The sequence below is a fragment of the Fusarium poae genome, chromosome 1 (assembly GCF_019609905.1).
Source record: "Fusarium poae strain DAOMC 252244 chromosome 1, whole genome shotgun sequence".
Taxonomy (NCBI): domain Eukaryota; kingdom Fungi; phylum Ascomycota; class Sordariomycetes; order Hypocreales; family Nectriaceae; genus Fusarium; species Fusarium poae.
The window spans coordinates 8242817-8262677 of NC_058399.1; the positions used below are offsets into that span (position 1 = coordinate 8242817).

Below are 19861 nucleotides of genomic sequence, written 5' to 3' on the forward strand. Positions count from 1 at the left end.
AATGTGACTAATCTAATCAGAAACTACACACCTGTGGTCAGCAATTTCAGTATTCCATCATGCATGACTTTCTGTTGATATATCTGCAAATCGACTAAGAATGACTCATACATACTCAAAAAAGGCTGATGAACATCAAAGCTCCTCTTCCTTATCCGGCAATAATAGTTGAACCTTGAAAGGCGAATCCTTGAAGGTTGATGCCGCCGCATCACATCCTTTCCCCCCACTCAAAATTATATGACTAAGCGTCCAACCCCGCGCCAAACAGAAGCCCTACCTTAGTTCACCAAAAAAATCGCATTTGATAAAATTTGACCCCCCCCTTCACCGTGACGACTGGACGAGACGAGCGAGACGACGCGCGACTCGACTCGGACAATATAAACGACACGATGGCTACTTACCAAAACGGCGTGGCTCCGGCCCGCGCCATCGATGACGACAGCGACGTTGAGGAGGAGGCTCTTGTGGCCGAGTACAAGGAGCAAGTTCAGTATGAGGATGGTGATGATCTCAGCCGTACCACCTCCCTGAACCTCGCCCAGCAGACCGACGACATCCAGAGCCGACTTGTCCAGGCTGCTCAGCCTCTCGATTTCCAGGCGCCCCTCGAGGCCAAGTTCCAGAGCTACGATGCCTACTGCAGCTTGTTCCACTTCATCCTGAACTCTGAGGGACCCGTCGATCTCGAGCCCCCTTCTGTTGGTCTTCCCCGGAGCTGTACATATATTGGGTTGGACTGGGCTAATGTATATGTTTGTAGTACTACTGGGCCTGGGATGTTATCGATGAGTTCATCTACCAGTTCAACTCTTTCTCCTCTTACCGAATGCGAATTGCCCGCCAAACAACCAACGAGGAGGAGCGTCAGGCTCTCCGTGAGAACCCCAACACCTGGGGTTGCTACAGCGTTCTCAACGTCCTGTACTCTCTCATCCAGCGATCTCAGATCACCGAGCAGCTTGGTGCCATGAAGCGTGGAGAGGACCCTGCAGCTGTTGCCGGCGACTACGGCAACAAGAACCTTTACAAGATGTTGGGTTACTTCTCCATCATTGGTCTTCTCCGAGTCCACTGTCTCCTTGGTGACTTTAGCCTGGCACTCAAGACACTCGACGACATTGAGCTTAATAAGAAGGCCATGTTCGCCCGTGTTATGGCTGCCCACTTCACCACCTACTACTATGTTGGTTTCTCTTACATGATGCAGCACCGCTACGCCGATGCCATCCGCATGTTCAGCCACATCCTCATCTACGTCTCAAGGACCAAGAACTTCCAGAAGAGCGCCCAGTACGACTCTATCACCAAGAAGAACGAGCAGATGTACGCTCTCATCGCCATCTGTGTCGCTTTCCAGCCTACTCGCCTGGACGACACCATCCACAGCGCCCTCCGCGAGAAGTACGGCGACCAGCTTCTCAAGCTCCAGCGCGGTGGACCGGAGTCCCTCCCCATCTTTGAGGAGCTCTTCCGCACAGCGTGCCCCAAGTTCATCTCCCCCGTTCCCCCAGACTTTGAGAACCCCGAGGCCAACATCGACCCTGTCGAGCACCACCTCGCTGTCTTCATGGACGAGGTCAAGACCAACATGTGGAGCCCCACCATCAAGTCTTACCTCCGCCTTTACACCACCATGGACCTCAACAAACTTGCTGGTTTCCTCGAGGTGAAGCCCGAGGAGCTTCGATCATGGCTCCTGGTTACCAAGCAGCGAACTAAGCAATTGCGTTGGCAGGATCAGGGTCTGCTTGACGGTGAGCTTATCAACGTCAGCGACCTTGACTATGCTCTCCAAGGCGTAAGTTATCACTATAGTATAAAGTTTGAACATTTGACTAACTATTCTACAGGACCTTATTCATATCTCAGAGGCCAAGGTGGGACGAAAGCTTGTGGACTGGTATCTCCGAAACCTGTCCCGCACCTATAACTGAGTTGTTTTTAGAGAGAACTGGCTAGTCACTTTTTCTCAAAAATTCGGGGGGTCTTCGAATCGAGCCTCGACAGCGCATAAAGCGCTGAGGCTGAGTACTCCACAACGGCCCAGGGCCAGGAGAATCATTACCTGGGGTTATGCAGGCCGACTTGATTGGATGCATGGCATGGCAAAGGCGTCTCGGAGTTGGTGATGCTCGTGCAAGAGCCTGAGAATTTCTCAGGTTTGGCTGTATGTGCGGCAGAGATATGGGACTTCCTCCTAGAGGTACGAGGGCCTTTGAAAAGGCTATGAAGAATAAAAGGAATCAAAAGTCATTTAATCAATATCATGATCCTAACGAAGTAAGATTACATCGTCAATATAACTTGTGCCAGCCATCAACCTGATTGAAGTTTTGAACATTAAACATAGAATATGTCTAGTCGCTGAAGACACTGTTGTACATAATTGACAGGGTAAGCAATGTCTCTACCTTTTTGGATATTTGCCTAGATGCGCTCAACTCACTACGTACTTAATCAAGGAAACGCTATAGTGCCTCTTAGGGGTGAGTGTCTGCAAAGTCCCTCGTGCAACATCATCATCACGCCGCTCAGACTCCATCCGCTCGACCTTGAGTAAAGCCAACAAAGAATAACAAAGAACTAGTCTGATTCTGGATTCCGAAGCGAACAACAGTCTCTGACCGGTCAATGTTGTATACGAAGCCCAACACGTGGACGTAGTCAGTGGCTTCGGCTCCTTAGTTCCAACAGCTTCTCAACAAAGTCAACTCGGAATTATTAAGATGATCACGGTGATTTTGAGATATGTCGAAACCTGGAGGTTTGTGAAATATCACAGTCAACTTGGCACGTGCTGGCTCTCTAGCTTTGAAATCACCTTTGTTGGGGTACACTTGCGTGTTAAGAACGGGCTATTAACAATGTTCCCATTCCTGACTCTCATTGTCTTGAACAAGTCCCTGGAGATGCGTGCTCCTCAAGAATGTTGACTAGGCCAGATAGCTGTCGATTGTACAGATTCAAGCGTCTTATCTATTGTCGGGGATTGTCCTTAGCGAGTTATAATCCTACCTCGCAGCGATGCTAAATATCTTGAGTTATTGACGTTGTCTATACTCATGAGCGATACCTTGGTAGGACATGACATGACATCCTCGGCTGAACACCAACTGGTCCAATAGTAAAAGCAATGAAGGTTCTATCTGTAATTCGAAGCTACTTGACCGCCACGTACCAAAAGTACCTCCCGAGTCAGACCATTCTTCATTCGTGTTACTTACCGTACTTTGGTTCACGATGGTGTAAGTGGCAGAAGACCCTAATAATACCTACTTTCTGGGGTAATGCCAAGAAACAGGGCAGAGCATGCAGGGCTGGTAACTTGTCTGACAGCTGAAAGACCAAAGGAGCCTCATGTGGTCTTGATACGAAAACTGACTGGCTGGCTGGTTGTACAAACGATACACGATACAAGCTGGTGGCTAAATAATTAATCTGGTACGACAAGACGATGCGGTGAAGAGTTTCACAAAAGAAATGACAGGGCAAGATGAGTCAAGTGCACTTGGTATATTTTTCTGGTTCGCTTCTTTGCCCTGCATGAGTTGGACCATCGAGTGTGTGAATGTCCAGAAATGGATTCCACTACATTGATTAGCCAAAAAAAAAAAAAAAAAAAAAACGGTTCTAGTGTCGTTGAAACTGATTCGGCTCTTACTGATTCGGCTCTTCGTAAACAAAGTCCATGGATGGATCTAACTAGAGGCTCTGTTCTGAGTCGGCCCCACGCATCGGATAGAGGATGTCCTCCACTGAAAGTCCGAGCGTACGAGGCTTTGCGTAGGGTAGATAAGCCAACCTCCCCACTCGGGTCCGGGGCGGACGGGAGGGAGGGATGGAGGGATGGATGGATTTGAATTGTGCCCAAAGAGCTGGTCCCCAACGCCGCTAGAATACATACATACACAGAGGTATACGGAGATACATGTACGAGCATTGTAAGTGGCTCTTGGCGGTCTGTAACCTAAGAGTCACACTCGGGACTTTAATGCCGGGCCAAGACATTCATATCTGTTGGTGTAGCAGTGGCACTTGGCTCTGTACGAAAAGATGAGTGAGCTTCAACTCTGAATGAGTGAATGAATGAATGAAAATCTTTGTGCGTTTTTGGCTGCCCAAAACCAAACAAGGTGGCATTAGTGAGGGGAAAGCGGCCGAACTAAACGCCCCCTTATTAAGTGGATATCTAAAAACCCGGTAAGCAAGGTAGCCCTACTTGTTCCAGTATAGAATCAAGAGAAAGAGTTGCCATGTGATCAAAATCCCAGTCAGCGTCAGTGTAGTGTAGTGTGAGCACCGTGTCAGTGTGTGTGGGTTGTGGTGATACCTCGACCTACTAATCAACTGCTCGCATGTTGTTCATTCCATCTTCTTCCCTGAATAAAGTGAAAGAGGCCTCTCGCTTCCCCTCATCTCTCTTGCGTTGGTTATCTCAAGATTTGCTTTAGTATGGCCTGGCTTTATTACTCGTAGCATGTCGTTCATCCTGGTCAGCCAATGATTCAGCACAGACAAGGCATGTTTCTTGCAGCTTGGTAAATCGAGTTACGTCTTGGCCTGCAGTTTGTCACACGCAGAAAACCAATCCCTGAAGAGCGGTACTGCAACGGCTTGCTTTGCTTACCTCTGACTTGACGTAGGTAAAGTACCCAAGATACGTCAGCTGTGCGTTTTGCACATTCACTATCTACCTACCCACCTACCTAATCTTCAACTTTGATCCCACCTCGCGTCTGCTTTGTGGTAAAAAGGGTCGGTAGAGAATCGGATTTCAACCCTTTAATGGTTTATTCGTTCGTTTCACACGCACACTCTGTAACATGTCATAATTCAAATCTCGGGTGCTAGTACTGTATGTGTTGCGTGTTGCTGCCCAGTTTAATTTCACCCTCCCTTTCGGGCCTACACGTCTGTTTTGACGTGGACCAAGGGCCGATCCGTTCGGCACCGTCTAAATCCTCTTGGTTTCCTCAGATGTTACCCTCCTTTATGCGATCGGGATCAAAGCTATCAGAACATCTGTTGTCCTTTTCCCTCCCGGCCTTAGGAAGCAAGAGTGAAAACCTAAATCTTTCTCCTCTCCAGAGCCCCCAGTCTTTGTTTTTGTTCCTACATCTTATACCGTCAAAGGCAAACAAGACGTTGAGACAGTTTCATCCGACCTTTGGCTGATCTGGCATCAACCTTAACCTTAAAATCTTATTTATTCTGGCTGCCACTCAGATCTCGACTGTGGCTTCACCTCGTCCACTTACAATACAAACGGCGAAAGCAACTGACTTGGCCATAAAGGCAAACGCCCACACCATCTTCACGCGACCCTCGTACAAAAATAAATAAATAATCGATTCACCGTAAATCTCTATCATTCGGTTTATTTATATACAGTAACCCATCCGTTTTATGACAACCAGCTGTCGCTGTCCCTGCCATCCTCTGTTATCACTGCCCTGTCAGCTCCGCTCTCTCACAAAGCACCAGGCGGGCTACAACACCACAACCACCACGAAATATAATTTTCGTTTTCGCACAGCAGACGTGCTTTTTTCCTAATTGATTTACCACTGGTCAAACTCAGCAGATTGCTCAAGCAACTGTAAAGAGCAGTCTTACCATTCGCATAGTACCTTTTTTCCCCAACCGCCATCTTCGCCAGTACTTCCTTCTCAAAGCTTTATTGTCCGTCTCTCTACTTGCGCCCGCATCCACATCACTAGGAGCTCAGTTCTTTCCTCAACTTCGACAAACCCGCGTCACTATCGACCTAAGACGTCACAATATTGAGTCCTCAGGCCTACGCTTTTGCCATCCACCCTTGCCTTACCCCAGCTCTTTGTGATTCGGCTTTTCCTCTAAAGCCAGGCCAGGCCAAGCCAGGCTTGTCCGTCATATAGTTAGCCTCTCCGTCTTGGCAGCAGTTACATCTTGGCAGACCCTGCGACACAGGAAAGCATTGCGTACTTTAGTACTTGACCAAGACTCAACTTTGTGCAAGCGCGAGCTTTCATTCTTTCTTTCTTTCTTTCTTCACCATCCAGAAAGCTTCTCAGCCCATTTATCTCCACCGGGTCTTTCTCTCTTCTTCAATCAAACTAACAATTATCGAGTCCAAGCATCGATACGTTGAACTATCATCCAAACTTACACACATTCGTTCACGATAGCCATATCTATCGATAAGAGTACCAACTCGACTCAACCACAAGTCTTATTACAGTCCGCTACGAGATCATTTCCTTGGGAACGCTGCATCGTGAGCAGTATGGCCACCGTTTCTAGAATGCCTGTTCCAGTCAGGCGCACCGACTCTGACGTTTCTCCCAAAACCATTATACCACCACAAGACTCACCTCGGGGTGATACAAAGGCCGACTATTTCCCAGACTCAAACACAGTCGATGGATCCAATACTAGTGTTAGGGCCAGCGACGATGATTCCTCTGCGCACAAGTCGAGCATCTCATTTGCACCCGATCCACGACCCGATCGCAGCTCAAGCCGCGAGAGCAATCAAAAGTCAACACAGAACCAAGACACGATGGTCCAAAGGAAGTCCTCTACTGGCTCTGTTTCCTTTCGCCGAATGACCAATCCCAAATTGCCACAGGGAATGCCTCAGCAAATGAGCAATAGTCGCATACGTGCAAGCTCTCCTGATCATAAAAGGTATGTTGGATCTTTTTGTCTTTTCTCCCTTGTATCAACTGTCAAGGCACTTGCTGTTGCAATGTCAACCTCTCAATCTGACTCCTTTATCTCGCTTGCAACGATACGTAACCTGAACCAAACTCAATACGCTTGCATCCAGTAGCTTGAACATTCAACCCCGGAAGATATTTATAAGCATAAATTGAGGATTGCTTGATCCGGAATCGATTATCGTCTTGCACCAAAGTTGGTCAGATTGAATCTGAAACGGTCTTACTGAAGGTGGATGTGACGCCATGCCAAGAACGTGTCGCGTGCGACTAGGGAATACCTTTGAGCATAGATAATGCGTCACCACATTGGGCAGCTGTTTCCAGCAAGTGCAACATGCAAAAAGGTTCGGCCAGCGCCACCTGATCAAACATCGCCGTCAAGGCTTGCGACCGAGTTGGCATTCACGATACTCTCTTGCAAAGATGGATTCATGCCCTGGTCCTGGACTGGGTGGAACTGATTTACTTGGCCGGACCATTCCTTATAACAACCTTTTCGACTCCACCACTGAGCTCCCGCTATCATTTATGGTTACCCCGCTGTCCGCGACAAACCTTACCATAGACGTGGGGATGGATGGTCTTCACCTACTCTCCTCGTCACTTATTTGGTCTGGATCGTCAGGCCATCCTTCATCACAGCCACCTTCATTAGCAGATTGTCAGCCCCCAAATTCCCGCAGAGCTCTTGAATCTTTCCGTTACGGTCACCATTGACAACCATCTGCTTCTCTCATACCACTCCCCTGCATATTATCACTTTTCAAAGCCTTTGTTGCCACTCTTTGCCTCTGTTTTGTGGCCTTTTTGCACCCATGGCGACGCTAACCGAGACCCCGCCCGATAGGTTCCAGAAACATGTCGCATTCGACAATGTTCCAACCGGCGAACCGACCAAGAATAATGCCATTTCGTTCACGCTCAATGTTCGACACATGGGATACCAAGCTAGGCGCAGATCCCGGTGCTTCATGGTTGGAGTGGACGAGCATGCTTACTCTGATTATGCCTTGCAGTGGTTGCTGGAAGAGCTTGTCGATGACGGCGACGAAGTTGTGTGCGTACGCGTAGTCGAGAAGGACATGCGTTACTCGAATAGGGAATACCGGGAAGATGCTCAAAAGGTCATGCGGGGCATTCTTGACCGTAATGGCAATAACAGGGCCATCAACATTGTTCTGGAATACGCCGTTGGCAAATTGCATACAACCTTCCAAGTTCTGGTACGTTGGCAAAACGGCTTCTTTTGCGACATTCCTAGGCTGACAACTTCTCAAGATCCAGATGTACCAGCCTGCAATGCTCATTGTGGGAACCAGGGGACGTACGCTTGGTGGTCTACAAGGGCTCGTCAACACGCGCAATTCATTTTCCAAGTACTGCCTCCAATACTCACCTGTGCCTGTGGTTGTGGTTCGGCCTACAGAGAAGCGCGTTAAGAAAAAGTCTAAGAGGGCCAACGACTCTTCACGACAGACTTATGTGAGCATGCTGGCCGCGACTTCTGGAAAGCACGAAGCCGATAGTGAGGCAAGCAGCACTTACGAACTCGAGATTCAAAACTCTCCAGATGAAGAAGCTCATCAAGTCGCACGCGCCTTGGGGTTGCCTGCATCTTTTGATCCTACGATCAAGCCATTCAACCATGGCCAGGCGCTTAACGTCAAATCACAAGGCCCTGCCACTGCCAGCTCACCCGGGGAGGCGACAGAGAACCGGCGATTGGTCAAGGATGATGCCAGTGCTGCTGGAGAAAGCGATGATGATGATGATGACGACGAAAGCGACAACGACTCTGGGGAATTTGAGGTTGTTAGTGGGCAACAAGCTCTGGATCAGGAGAAGCTGAAACAGCTCCACAAGATGGAGGTCGGTGAAGCAGAGGCGTTGAAGAAGAAGGTGGACGACGATTTAGACGATGAAGACGACACCCCGTCGGCCCAGAAAGGTACATCATAGAAGATGAAGGAGGAACAGAGGTTAGGGACAGACAATAAGCAGGGTGTAAGTGGGGATGAAGGTCTCGAATACGCCGACAAAGATTCACACCAGCAAGTCAAGCAATCAACTACTCAGCCTCCTCGGGAGAGGGTCTCCAGGATACCCATTTTGTGTAACTCCCCCCGCGTTACGCCAAACAGGTTCGAAGACGCAGGAAAGGTTGTAGTTGTTGACTCAAAAAGTAATGCTCATGGTATGACAAGATCATTTACAGCGCCCACCAATTCGCCACCTCGGCCAGGTTCCAACTAGCAAAACGAACAGAGCCAGCTGTCGAGAATTGATAAGGATGGAATCGAATTGCAGCAGGTAGACGGTTGCCAAGACCACGCGACCGGTCCTCCTGAGAGTAACCGGTTACGAGATATCGATTCTCCCGAGCACAGTCCTGAAATGGACAGAGGTCTTATGGAATCGGAGACGGCGAGTGGTGTGATAAAGGACTTTGACGTTGAAGATGGGGTCATAGATGAATCTTCCGGTGAGAATAACGATACAACGAACAACTCACTGGGAAATGAGAATCGTCTTTCAGCATACACGCCGGTATGGGAACAAAGGTCCAGCATGGATTTGGAGGCACAAGATCAACCTGGCCGCGTACCTAGAGGTGGAAGTGGAGGTGAATGGAACAATGAAAACAACGCCAATGGCAATGCTGATGGCGATAGGTCGATGAGCCTCGCAGCATGCACCTGCGATGGATTTTTGGAAGTCATAGTTAATTGTATCCTAGAATGTTTCGGATTTTTCTGATTGGTTCATGAAACGACCAAAGCCGTTTTCAAGGACTGGGGGGCTTATTTCATCAGTAGCGGTAGATGGTTTCAGCGCTAAAGATATATGATACACTGCAATATGTCTGCAACGCAACAGGTGACATGTATCACATGGAAGTTTCGCATCAATGATTGCGGCCAGTGGGTAGCAGAAGAGATGACCTCCAAGGTTTAGGGTATAAAAATAAATAAATGCGAAATCATGATCTAGAAATTCCATGCCTAATACCTCGAGCAGCCAGCTTTTCTGATACCCAGAGGTGTGGCTCATGATTGATGCTTTGCGTTTCAACGCATATGCAACAAGTCGATCGGCCAATGGTAAACTATTGACAAGGATTAGTTGTGAGTGACAGGACCCTGAATCCCATTAGGTCGGCAGCAGAGGTGATATAAAACTTTGGCCTGAGGCAGACTAACGTCACTGTAACAGGGAAATGGATGCGACGACGTAAGCCACCATTTCTCAGTCTTTAACCCCAGACCCAGGGGCTAAAATCCCATTTTTAAACGCCTGATACGAAAGTACAACAAAGCCAAAGATCGATACGAGTTTAAAGTCGACCTGCGCTTGTGACCTGTGCCTTCTCGAAAACAAAAGATCCAGAGAAGAACCCAAAGACGTTGCCAGACTCATTCAACGAAGCTTATCGCAACGCTCCTCGGTGCAAGTCAAGGCGAAGGGTCGTGTTTCAATTTAACACAATCCAATACCTACAGTGAAGCACCCGCGCCCGCAATACCAGTTGAAGGGAGAATTGCTGCGCCTCGACACAGCGACAATAATAGCAACCCTTTCGCCTACGCCGTACGAAGGGAGACATACTCCTCCTATACATTCTACATGGCCCCGCGCCGGACATTGACAACCTACTAAACGATATAATCACATCAGAAACGACATAATTCTCTCAACATGTGGCCTTTTACTCGCTGCGGTGAAGACGCCTGCGAAATACCTCCTCGCCCTGTCACTCTCGCCTCGTCCATTTCCGCCCTCCCATTTCTCTTTATCTGCATATCGACATCAATCCTCGTCGTCCGCCATGTCTTCCCTCGATTAAGTACCGATGCCGACTCCCGCGACGGCGAAGACCACGTCCTGCCTACACATGCGCCAGCTTGTCTGCGACAAGTCCACGCTGAACACGGTGCTAAGAGCTGGAGACGGCGCGGTGCAGCCTGGACGTTTGGTCTTACTGTTGGATTGGCTGCTACACTCGGTGCGCTAATAATGGATGAGATAATTGAGGTTGTGAATGCGGATTCCAGAAATTTGGCCTTGAGAATAACAGTGCCAAGTCTTCTGTTCCTTCTGGTCGTGTTGGTGCCTTGGCTGGAATGTCGATCAGTTGTTACAAGCGCAGGATGGAGTTTCCAAAGAACGGCGCGGGGAAAGCTGCCCCGGTTTGCCTGGGGACTACACGCAGCTTTGTTCATTGGATGGCTTTTTGCCTTTTGGTCGGTTGGCCAGGCCGTTCCAGAGGGTGCGATGCGCAAGACAAGCAACGGGAATGGAAGCCTGTCGGATATGCTCACACGTGGCTGTTTGGAACGCATTGGTGTTGTTGGTATCTCACTGATGGCCCTACTATCTGGTTTTGCTGCTGTTTCTTCACCGTGGCACGCATTTATGGATCTTACAGCTCGAAGAAAACGACCCGTCACGGACGCTGACGTTGCAAGGAAACAAGCCGGTTGGGACACAGCAAATGAGATGCTCCTTACAAAACGCCATCGTCTGCAGTTTCTCGAGCGAAAGACTTCTGGTGCGCAGACTGGGGCCTCTGCCAAGGGAAGCGGTCTTGTTGGTAAAGTCATGGGCTCTCTGCGTGGACCAACCGGCGATGAAGCGGAAATGCGATCTCTAAGATTGGAGATTGCTGGTCTCGAGACTATGGAAGCAAACCTGGCATCCGGAGTGTCCCTGCTCAAGAGTCATCGTGCAGCAACAGTACGTGCGTCTACATCTCTTGGTCGACTTTTCCTCGTCCCCTCGCAGCTTTTCAGTCTGTACTGTCTCTACCGTATCGGCGCCACTACAATCACGACTATTCGCCGAGCTTATTCGCCGACATCAAGTTTTGCCAACACGGATCCTATCAACCGTTTCTTGAGTATCCTCGCTCGCCATTGGGACCCAAAGCTTGACCAGCTGGCGTGGGCGCGGCTCATCAGTTTTGCTCTTAGCGGTGTCATTCTTGTTGCAAGCGCCAACAGTGTCGTCCAAACATTCCACCTCTTTGCCAAGTGGACACCCGGCTTACTGCGTCAAGCTCAAGCAAATCTGGCACTGGTTGTCGGACAGATCGCAGCGACTTATGTCATCTCCGCCGCTCTCCTACTACGCAGTCAGTTGCCTTCTGCATTGGGTTCAGCAGTCGGGAGTGTATTGCGAGGTGCATTGAGCCCTGCGTTTGTCGACGGCTGGTTTGAAGGATGGTTTCTGGTAGGCAGCCTGGCTACAGCCATTGGTATCTGGGTAGGCAGAAAGCTTGGAGGAGAAGATGAGTGGGATGAGTACGGAATGGAAGAGGTCGGCGCCAAAATGTCTTAGATGTCTGGTTCGTGATGGGTGGTTCGTTTCTATGCTTGTTTTTGGGAGGGTTTGGGTTAGCATGCGTGCATTTTTAATAAGCTGATGAGATATTTGAAGGAGTGATGTCCGGGGTTTGGCGTTTTGAAGACTATCAACGGGGCTCTTGACGAGGCCTTGATACATAGAGTACAGGTTAGGTACTCCATGATGGAACCGACGATATGAATTACTTAGATGAGATGGTCGAGCCTTGAATACATAGATATAATGTATCCTAATTATTCAGAAAGATCGGTCGCCGGGAACATAAGAGACGAAATCAGTAGGCCAGTTTGTGCCACTCAGCTCATACTTCTTAGGCCATGTATTTTTGTGCCCCAAGACTAGCCTCCTGCTTCCATAAACGAAAGCCCTCGAGGACATTCCTCTTGACACCTTCACTTACAAAGTCAAGTTTGCTCCCGTCCTTGAAGGTATTCAGCAGGGCTTCTTCTTCCGTCACCCACGCAAACTCAACATGCTCATCCGTATCAATCTTGACATCCTCGCAGCTCTCCACATCAACCCAAACAGTTAGCTTTCCCCAAACTCCATCATCGGCTCGGAAAACGAGCATATCGTATAGCACTTCCAGGTCCTTTTCCAGCGGGTCGTCAGGCATGGGTTCTTCCATGGGTGCTATGCCTACGACACCCTTCACCGCTTTGGCGCGCAGGCCGGTCTCTTCCCAGAGTTCGCGGACTGCGCCAGCGACGAGATCAGCGTCTACGTCGTCAACGGAGCCACCAGGTACTTCCCATAGCAGAGGCCATGAGTCATGGGCTGCGCGGCGAAGAAGAAGGACTTGGCCTTGGGTATTGGTAACGAGCGCGCCGGCGATGAGGTGCTCGATTGGAGGGTGGGTTGCTCTGAATTCAGCTGGTTTTGAGCCCAAGAAGGCGTTGAGAGAGGAGGGTATCGTGTAAGAGAGTGGTGGGGAGGGCGCAGGCGGCGGCATGGTGTATTCTATGACGAGAACAAGTCGAAGGTCTGTGTATGCGATTTCCAGTAGGTTGCTACTAACGTTATCGTCCAATGTCCCCAATTGTTTAGTTGTCCTGACTTTGGGGACTGTGATGCGTGGTGTTTATATGAGAGTTGTGCTTGATGGTTTGGCTTCCAAAGTATGATGCTTTTTTGGCGTGCAGCTTTGTCACAGAAAGTTATTAGGTAGGGCTCATATCCATTGAGTTACAACAATTTGATACCTGATTTAGGCTGCGAGCTGAGGATGATTGGTTGACTCGCTCGTTGGCAAGAAATGCCTCTCATACTCACCCTCAGGGTATCAGAAAAAATGACCACTGGAAGCATAAGAGACGAAATTATCAGGTCAGTTTATGCTCCTTAGACTATAGTTCTTGGGCCACTTATTTTGGTATCTCAAGACTTAGGAGGCCAACTTTTCTGTTATGCCTACCAGGTACCCCAGCAGGTAGGTTGAGCCGTATGCAAGCCATTTCCAGGCAGGAATCTTTCTGCCTTGAGCACTCTACGATATTTCAACATTCGCAGTGGTTACTCGGTTGAGCTGGTTAGACTGGGTCAGACTAGGGCTTACTTTACGAGTCAACTAGGTACGACTACATGATTACTTACCAACAAGTCCATTCGATGGACAAAGCTGATATGATCTGCAAATGTCTGGCAAAGTTTGAGGTCATGTAAGTTGGCCTTAGTCTTGTGGCATAAAAATAAATGGCCGAAGAAAACTTGCATGGTATAAATTGACCGACTAATTTCGTCTTTTATGCTCCTAGCAGCCAATTTTTCTGATGTTGATACCCTGATAGGAGGATTAAGGAAGTAAATGAGTCTTTGACTACTTATCTATATTGATAAAATGGCAACGACATAAGATAGGAGGGATATCATGTGGTCGTTACTCGTCTATAGTCACATGTCTATCCTCACCCAGCGACAGATCCAACGAATCCCTTTGAAAGCACGATGAGGTATCAACACCAAGAAACCGGTGAAACAAAAAAGACAAGGAAACTAAAAATAAACAAAGAACATTTCATTGATCCCATAAACCGCCTAGCATACAAATTCGAGCTCATGTCGTGATTCGATCTGGCTTCAACTTGCTTGCCAAGTCTAGAGAAAATGAACTGCCCTGTACCCGTTATATCGAGCAAGCAACTTTTCAGTCCCTCTCCTGCTTTCTTTCACCTCTTCTCACCCCCTCTCTGACCCTTCTTCCTCTCGTCGTCACGCGGCAAAGACGTTTTTGGGGAAATCAAAAAAAGAAAACATAAAGAAATAAGAGAGTTGTGATCATTCAAATGCATGCCACGTTTCCGTTCCATTCATCCATCCATTCGCCGCCGTTCTTTTTGCTTTTGTCTCGAAACGCCAAATGTTAAATGCTCAAAAATGCCTTCCTGGTCCCCTGAGTGAGTGAAGCAGACACGGAAGCTGATCATGAGTCCAACGTGTGGCGGTTAGACGAGGAAAACAGGGTGCCGTGGTCATATAAAACCAAGGCCGAGAGAAATTCCATGCCCTGGCAACCTATAATATCAGATTGTCGAGGATATGTATGAGATGGGCATTGTTCACGAGAGAAATTGCAACATCCAAAGAGTAGTCGCTGCTCCTGGCTTCAAGCCAGACGACTAACGCCCTGTGCTGAAGCATTCCCAGTCGTCAAACCGTAGAGAAACGGGGCGATATGTACACATTCTAGGGTCCCATCGCGCGACCCTGGCGACCCTTCTTGTTGGGCACCGTGGTCCAACCGTCATCATCGGCTGTAGGGGTAGCAGGCTCGGCATCAGGGGAGGCAGAAGCTTGTTGAGGAGCAGCGCCGTTGGATCGAAGGGGTCCAGTTCGGGCGTCTCGCATACCACCACGTCCACCACGTCCACCTCGAGGTCCGGCACCTCCTCGGGGTCCTCGCTGATCGTTACCGGCAGAGCGCCAGCTTGAAGCTTCGTTTGCTCTTGACTTGGGGGCCTCTCGAGGCTCCCGGGTTCGAACGGGGACCTTCTGTTCACCATTGGCGTCCTCGGCCTTGGGCTCTGCAGACTCCTCTGTTGTCTGGGGAGCCTCCTTAGTCTCGGTAGCAGATTCAGCCTCCTTGGCCGCAGCAGCGTCAGCTTCAGCCTTTGCCTCAGCCTTGGCCTGAGCATCAGCCTCAGCCTCGGCCTCGGCCTTGGCAGCGGCCTCCTTCGCTAATCGCTTTTCCTCCTTGGCCTTCTCGTCGGCCTCGCGCTTCTCCTGGATAGCCTGCTGGCGCTTGACCTCAATCTCCTTCTCTCTTGCTGCTGTATCGATAGGACGAGCGGCTCCGAAGGGGCTGGCCTTGGCCTCTCCAGCTGCGTTTGATGAGGCGTCAGGGGCCTCGGAGACTGTTCGCTTTTGGAGATTCAAGCGAGGGCGTCCACCCTGAGCTGTGGGTGCGTTGGAAAGAGCGGGCGAAGGGGGAGCACTACCATCGGGCGAGGTAGGCTTAGCGGAGTCAGGACGCATTCGGTCGCGCCACTGCATGTCTTTTTCGGCAGCTGTGGCAGTTCGTTCAGGACGCTCAGGACGCTCAGGGCGAGGTCGAGAACCACCCTCACGGGCCTCACCCCAGGCAGGAGAGTCACGACGGTTGCCGCGGAAAGAGTCGCTGCGGTCGCCCTGCACATCAGGAGAAGCACGGGGACGGCTTCCATCTCGCGAACCAGAGCCCTCTTGAGGTGAAAGGGGAGCGAGAGGTCCGTGTCGTTCCCAGGTAAACTCACGCTGGGGACGGCTCTCAAAAGCGGGATCGCGAGGTCGACGCTCACGGTCACCGAAGTCGCGGGCACCACCCCTCGAAGGAGCATCAGTTAGAGGACCCTTGCGGTCCCAGGCGCCCATCTCGCGGATAGAATCTCCTCGGCCAGGATCACCACCACGAGCTACGCAATGTTAGACAAAAACAAGCATGTGAAAGATGTGGGTTAACTCACGAGGGTCAGCAACCTTGATCTTGATCATTCGTCCTCCGAAAGATTCACCATCAAGGGCAAGGGCCTGCTTGAGACCCTCAAGGGTCTCAAACTCAACATAACCGAATCCCTTGGGACGCTGTAACTCGCGGTCCTCAATGAGACGGACATTGACGACACCACAGCCTGTAAGGAAGTCGGCTACAGCATCGTTGGTAACATCGTAGGCCAGGTTACCGAGGTGAGCGGTAAAGGGAGGCTTATCGGGGAGAGTCTGAGGGGCAGCTTCGCGAACGGAGAAACCTGAAACTGTAAGCTTGAGTAATTTTGAGGATAAAACCAACACGTACCCCGGTCCTGCCAGCTGGAAGAAGAGTTGATGTTGCTGCTATACCGAGAGCGATCGGAAGGGGGCAGAGCCTGGGTGCCTGAATCTGGTCAGTCCATCATAATTGAATTATTATATGTAACATGGCACATACCAATAGCTACAAAGAAGTTAGCAATCGAAGACAATGGTGCGTATGGAGGAACAATTCTTACCGTAGGAAGTCTCCTCTACTTCATCAGCCCAAGAAGAGCCTCCACCAAAACCTGTAAGTCATAGTCAGTATGGGGTCAACGAGGGGCATGCGGCGGGGTGCAGGCCGGTGTGCAGGCGAGGGGCGGGACAAGACATACTGTCAGCCAGAAAGTCCCCAAGGGACATCTTCTGCTGTTCCTTCTTCTTAGGAGCTGAAGCATAGTTAGCAACTGTTGATAGCCTATGGCATGTAACCAAAGAGGGGTCCCGCAGGACAGTATATAGGACTCACCCATGGTTGCGGTTAGGCGAGCAAGCGCAACGATTCCTAGATCGATGCGCCAACGAGTGCTTAGGGCGAAGCCGACCGGGGTTTCAGCTTCAGCTTTCGCTCAGTAGAGAAGGGCGAGATGGGAAAGAGTCTCGCGAGTCGATCGAGTAATTTTTGGGGAAAAAGGGCGTTGCGAACTGTTGACTTGCCCCGACCAATGTTGCCGAGTCTGGGGTTGACGAGTTGAAATTTGCTCGGCGTAGTGGAAAAATATGATGATGGAGGCGCCAGTTGAGGGTTGCCGTAATTTTGCAGTCCAGGCCTGAAGTGGGCGCTAGCCCTTTTTGAGGACAAGCCCCACCAATTAACCCCTCTACTCGAACGCTGTCTCGCTTGCATTTTGAGCAACACCAGCGGGTGAAAGAGCCGGCAGGTGGGTTAAACGCTATGAAATCACCGCATTCTAAGTACTTTTTAGCTAGAATACACGCCTGTAATGATAATAATAACAATAATAATACTTTGTAATGTTTTCTCCTAAGTACCTATATAAATCAATACTAGTAATAATGAATTTTAATGGATTGAGTTTAAGTTTGCGACTGTAAATGAGAGAAACTTCCATATTAAATGATCTACTCTTTTTGTCATCACTTTTGGTGTGCAGGTTCAAAATCCACTCAATTGGCCATGCATCTCTATGTCATGTCACGGGATTTGTCCCAGTCTTTAGTGGTTCCCTGCTATTGGTCCTTACCCGCTTAGGAAAACTTGAGATACAGACGCTGCCAGAGCCTCATCAACCCCAATATCAAGTCGGACGACAGTAATTATGAAGCGGACCATGTAGCATTATTTCATTTTTTCTACCTGTTTTAATTTTATTTAACCACCCACATTACCATCATTGACTCAACATTTCTCGTCTCTACACCCCCAGCACCATCGCATCATGACTGAGAATGGAGGCCGGGAGCCTCAAATGATGCACTTGCGTCAACGCCAGTCATCCCGTGGGCTGTTCTCTCCCGAAGTCGTTGATCTTGTGCTACCACCCCTGAAGTTTGGTGGTTACGCTGGTGAGTTGCTTCATGTGTTCTCGCACAGCTCGGACTAACGTCGCGTAGGTAGTGCTGGTGTTCTGGCTGGCGTTGGAGGTTCAATTTTTAAAGAGGCAAATCCTTTAATTTGGGGCGCTGTTTCGGGTTTCCAATGGTTTACTTTAGGAACAAGCTTTTGGTGTAAGTTGGCCATTTGATATAACTGAAAAAGTAGTTTGGTCGAACTGACACTTTTTCAAGTCACAAGAGGTATTGTCCTAAAGGCATGGGGCGGTGAGGAAAGACTCAAGAATTCAGAAAAGACAATGGCCAGCGCAATATCTGGTACAGCAGCAGGCGCAGTTGGTGGCTTGATCCGTAAGTCAGACAACATAACGAATGCTTCATAACTAACACCATGCTCAGGAGGACCCAAGAATATTCTGCCCGCCATGTTTGTCTGGACAACAGTGGGAGCTGTTGGGCAGATAATAGCAAACCGTATGGCAGTTCGCAAGTCCAGGGTGGATGATGAGAAGGAAGGATTCTTCACGCGGTGGACTCCGCTTAAGAAGCTTACAGACCAGGAGTATAAGGATATGATGTTTGAAAAGATGCTACGGATAGATGCTGACATTGCGCTTATTGATGAGCGTATTGTTGAACTACGGAAACAAGCTGAGGAGGAATCTAAAAATAAGCCTTCGACACAATAACATCAATACCACATCCCCGAATTGTATACTTCGAAAGTCTAAGCATCATTTTCTTTTCTCCTCTTTTCTTTTCTAATTTGTTAGAACCTTTGGCCACTCCCAGTAAACGAAAAATGTTCGGAAATGCGTTGTTGAGTAAGAAATTATTAATACCTGGACACCAACTGGGAATAAAACACCACTATGACACGCTACTATGTATATTGGTAAGTCGTATACAGCCCGCAGGGGTATCAAATATGAATTTCCACTTTTATTTTGTAACTATATATTTTACTATTAAAATGATTATCCTAATAATATTTATATAAAGTAAAAAATACTATAAAGTAATAATAGACCTAAGAAAGAGGAATAATATAGTATTTTTATTTTTATTTAATGTAATATAGAGAAATACTTACTTATATGAGTATCCTTGGTGGCGATGTATTGGCTGCACTTTTGTACCCCCTGAGGGCTGTACTGGCGAGCTTATCAGAGGCCACTGCAGAATGAAACAACAATGACGCAGGAAGAGTAGAAAAAGTGAAATAGTGGAAATAAAATAAAACATTGAGTTTTTTATTGTCACACCAACCCGTTGCTACATAGTAATGTTTTTTTATTTTAGTGTTTTCTTTGCGCCCTGATGCCGGATTTTGCAGGCCGTTTGTCTTTGGCACTAGATCAACCATGCATGCCATTGATGCCATCTGGGGTCGTCTTCAACTATGGCACCTGGATCATTAGTCCAAGTTTGCCAGGTTTAGGAGGGATTAAAGACACTCAGACCATATTCTGTAAGGATACCAAAAACTTAGTCCGTACTCAAGCAGTAACTCAACTTGGAAATCTGCATCGGTCCCTTTCTGGAAATTGAGATAATATGGGTTCGATGGACATGAATATCCGGCTCTAGATGGATACGGAACTCAAAAACAACATGCATTCCCCGCACTAACAACCCAGCCAATAACATAAAGCAAGGAGATTGTATTTGTTGCTAAGGTACCTAGGTGCAGACTTTGTACATACACCAAGTACGAGTCAATTGAGCTGTTGGTTACGTGGCACAAGTCTCAATGGCTTGAACGAGCTACTGATGTGAAGATCTGTGGTACGCAGGAAATGAAGACATTCAAAGTTTTATGAAGCGACATCTCCTATCCATTCTGGACCTCGTCTCCTTTTTACAGAAGGTACCTGAGATAGGTAGCAATACTACGGAGTTGTTGAGATTGGTGATGATTAGGAAATGTCTTACAAGGCGCTCCTTGCTAAATGAGCCGGGTCCGTGCTTGCCCTAATTGATCTCCATTACTCTGTACTTTGTAGAGT

The 19861-nt window shown here is 48.7% G+C and overlaps 6 protein-coding genes across 6 annotated transcripts; 4 read left to right on the forward strand and 2 right to left on the reverse strand.

The window, feature by feature from the left end:
- Positions 1 to 395: 395 nt before the first annotated feature.
- On the forward strand, positions 396 to 1940 carry FPOAC1_002694 (uncharacterized protein; the record flags this gene model as incomplete). The annotated part of the gene is made up of 3 exons (XM_044847270.1): positions 396 to 704; positions 767 to 1804; positions 1857 to 1940. The coding sequence occupies 3 exons, from the start codon at positions 396 to 398 to the stop codon at positions 1938 to 1940; spliced, it is 1431 nt and encodes a 476-aa protein (XP_044713186.1).
- Positions 1941 to 6271: 4331 nt separating this feature from the next.
- FPOAC1_002695 (uncharacterized protein) lies at positions 6272 to 9467 on the forward strand (the record flags this gene model as incomplete). Its single annotated transcript, XM_044847271.1, has 5 exons — positions 6272 to 6675; positions 7558 to 7933; positions 7989 to 8658; positions 8695 to 8873; positions 8976 to 9467. The coding sequence occupies 5 exons, from the start codon at positions 6272 to 6274 to the stop codon at positions 9465 to 9467; spliced, it is 2121 nt and encodes a 706-aa protein (XP_044713187.1).
- Positions 9468 to 10406: 939 nt separating this feature from the next.
- On the forward strand, positions 10407 to 12047 carry FPOAC1_002696 (uncharacterized protein; the record flags this gene model as incomplete). The annotated part of the gene is made up of 1 exon (XM_044847272.1): positions 10407 to 12047. The coding sequence occupies one exon, from the start codon at positions 10407 to 10409 to the stop codon at positions 12045 to 12047; it is 1641 nt and encodes a 546-aa protein (XP_044713188.1).
- Positions 12048 to 12384: 337 nt separating this feature from the next.
- Positions 12385 to 13026, reverse strand: FPOAC1_002697 (uncharacterized protein; the record flags this gene model as incomplete). The annotated part of the gene is made up of 1 exon (XM_044847273.1): positions 12385 to 13026. One exon carries the CDS (start codon positions 13024 to 13026, stop codon positions 12385 to 12387), a length of 642 nt encoding a protein of 213 aa, XP_044713189.1.
- A 1730-nt stretch (positions 13027 to 14756) lies between these two features.
- Positions 14757 to 16810, reverse strand: FPOAC1_002698 (uncharacterized protein; the record flags this gene model as incomplete). Its single annotated transcript, XM_044847274.1, has 7 exons — positions 14757 to 15961; positions 16013 to 16294; positions 16342 to 16419; positions 16474 to 16479; positions 16535 to 16585; positions 16673 to 16726; positions 16807 to 16810. The coding sequence occupies 7 exons, from the start codon at positions 16808 to 16810 to the stop codon at positions 14757 to 14759; spliced, it is 1680 nt and encodes a 559-aa protein (XP_044713190.1).
- A 927-nt stretch (positions 16811 to 17737) lies between these two features.
- On the forward strand, positions 17738 to 18541 carry FPOAC1_002699 (uncharacterized protein; the record flags this gene model as incomplete). Its single annotated transcript, XM_044847275.1, has 4 exons — positions 17738 to 17864; positions 17913 to 18026; positions 18087 to 18203; positions 18252 to 18541. 4 exons carry the CDS (start codon positions 17738 to 17740, stop codon positions 18539 to 18541), a joined length of 648 nt encoding a protein of 215 aa, XP_044713191.1.
- Positions 18542 to 19861: the final 1320 nt, after the last annotated feature.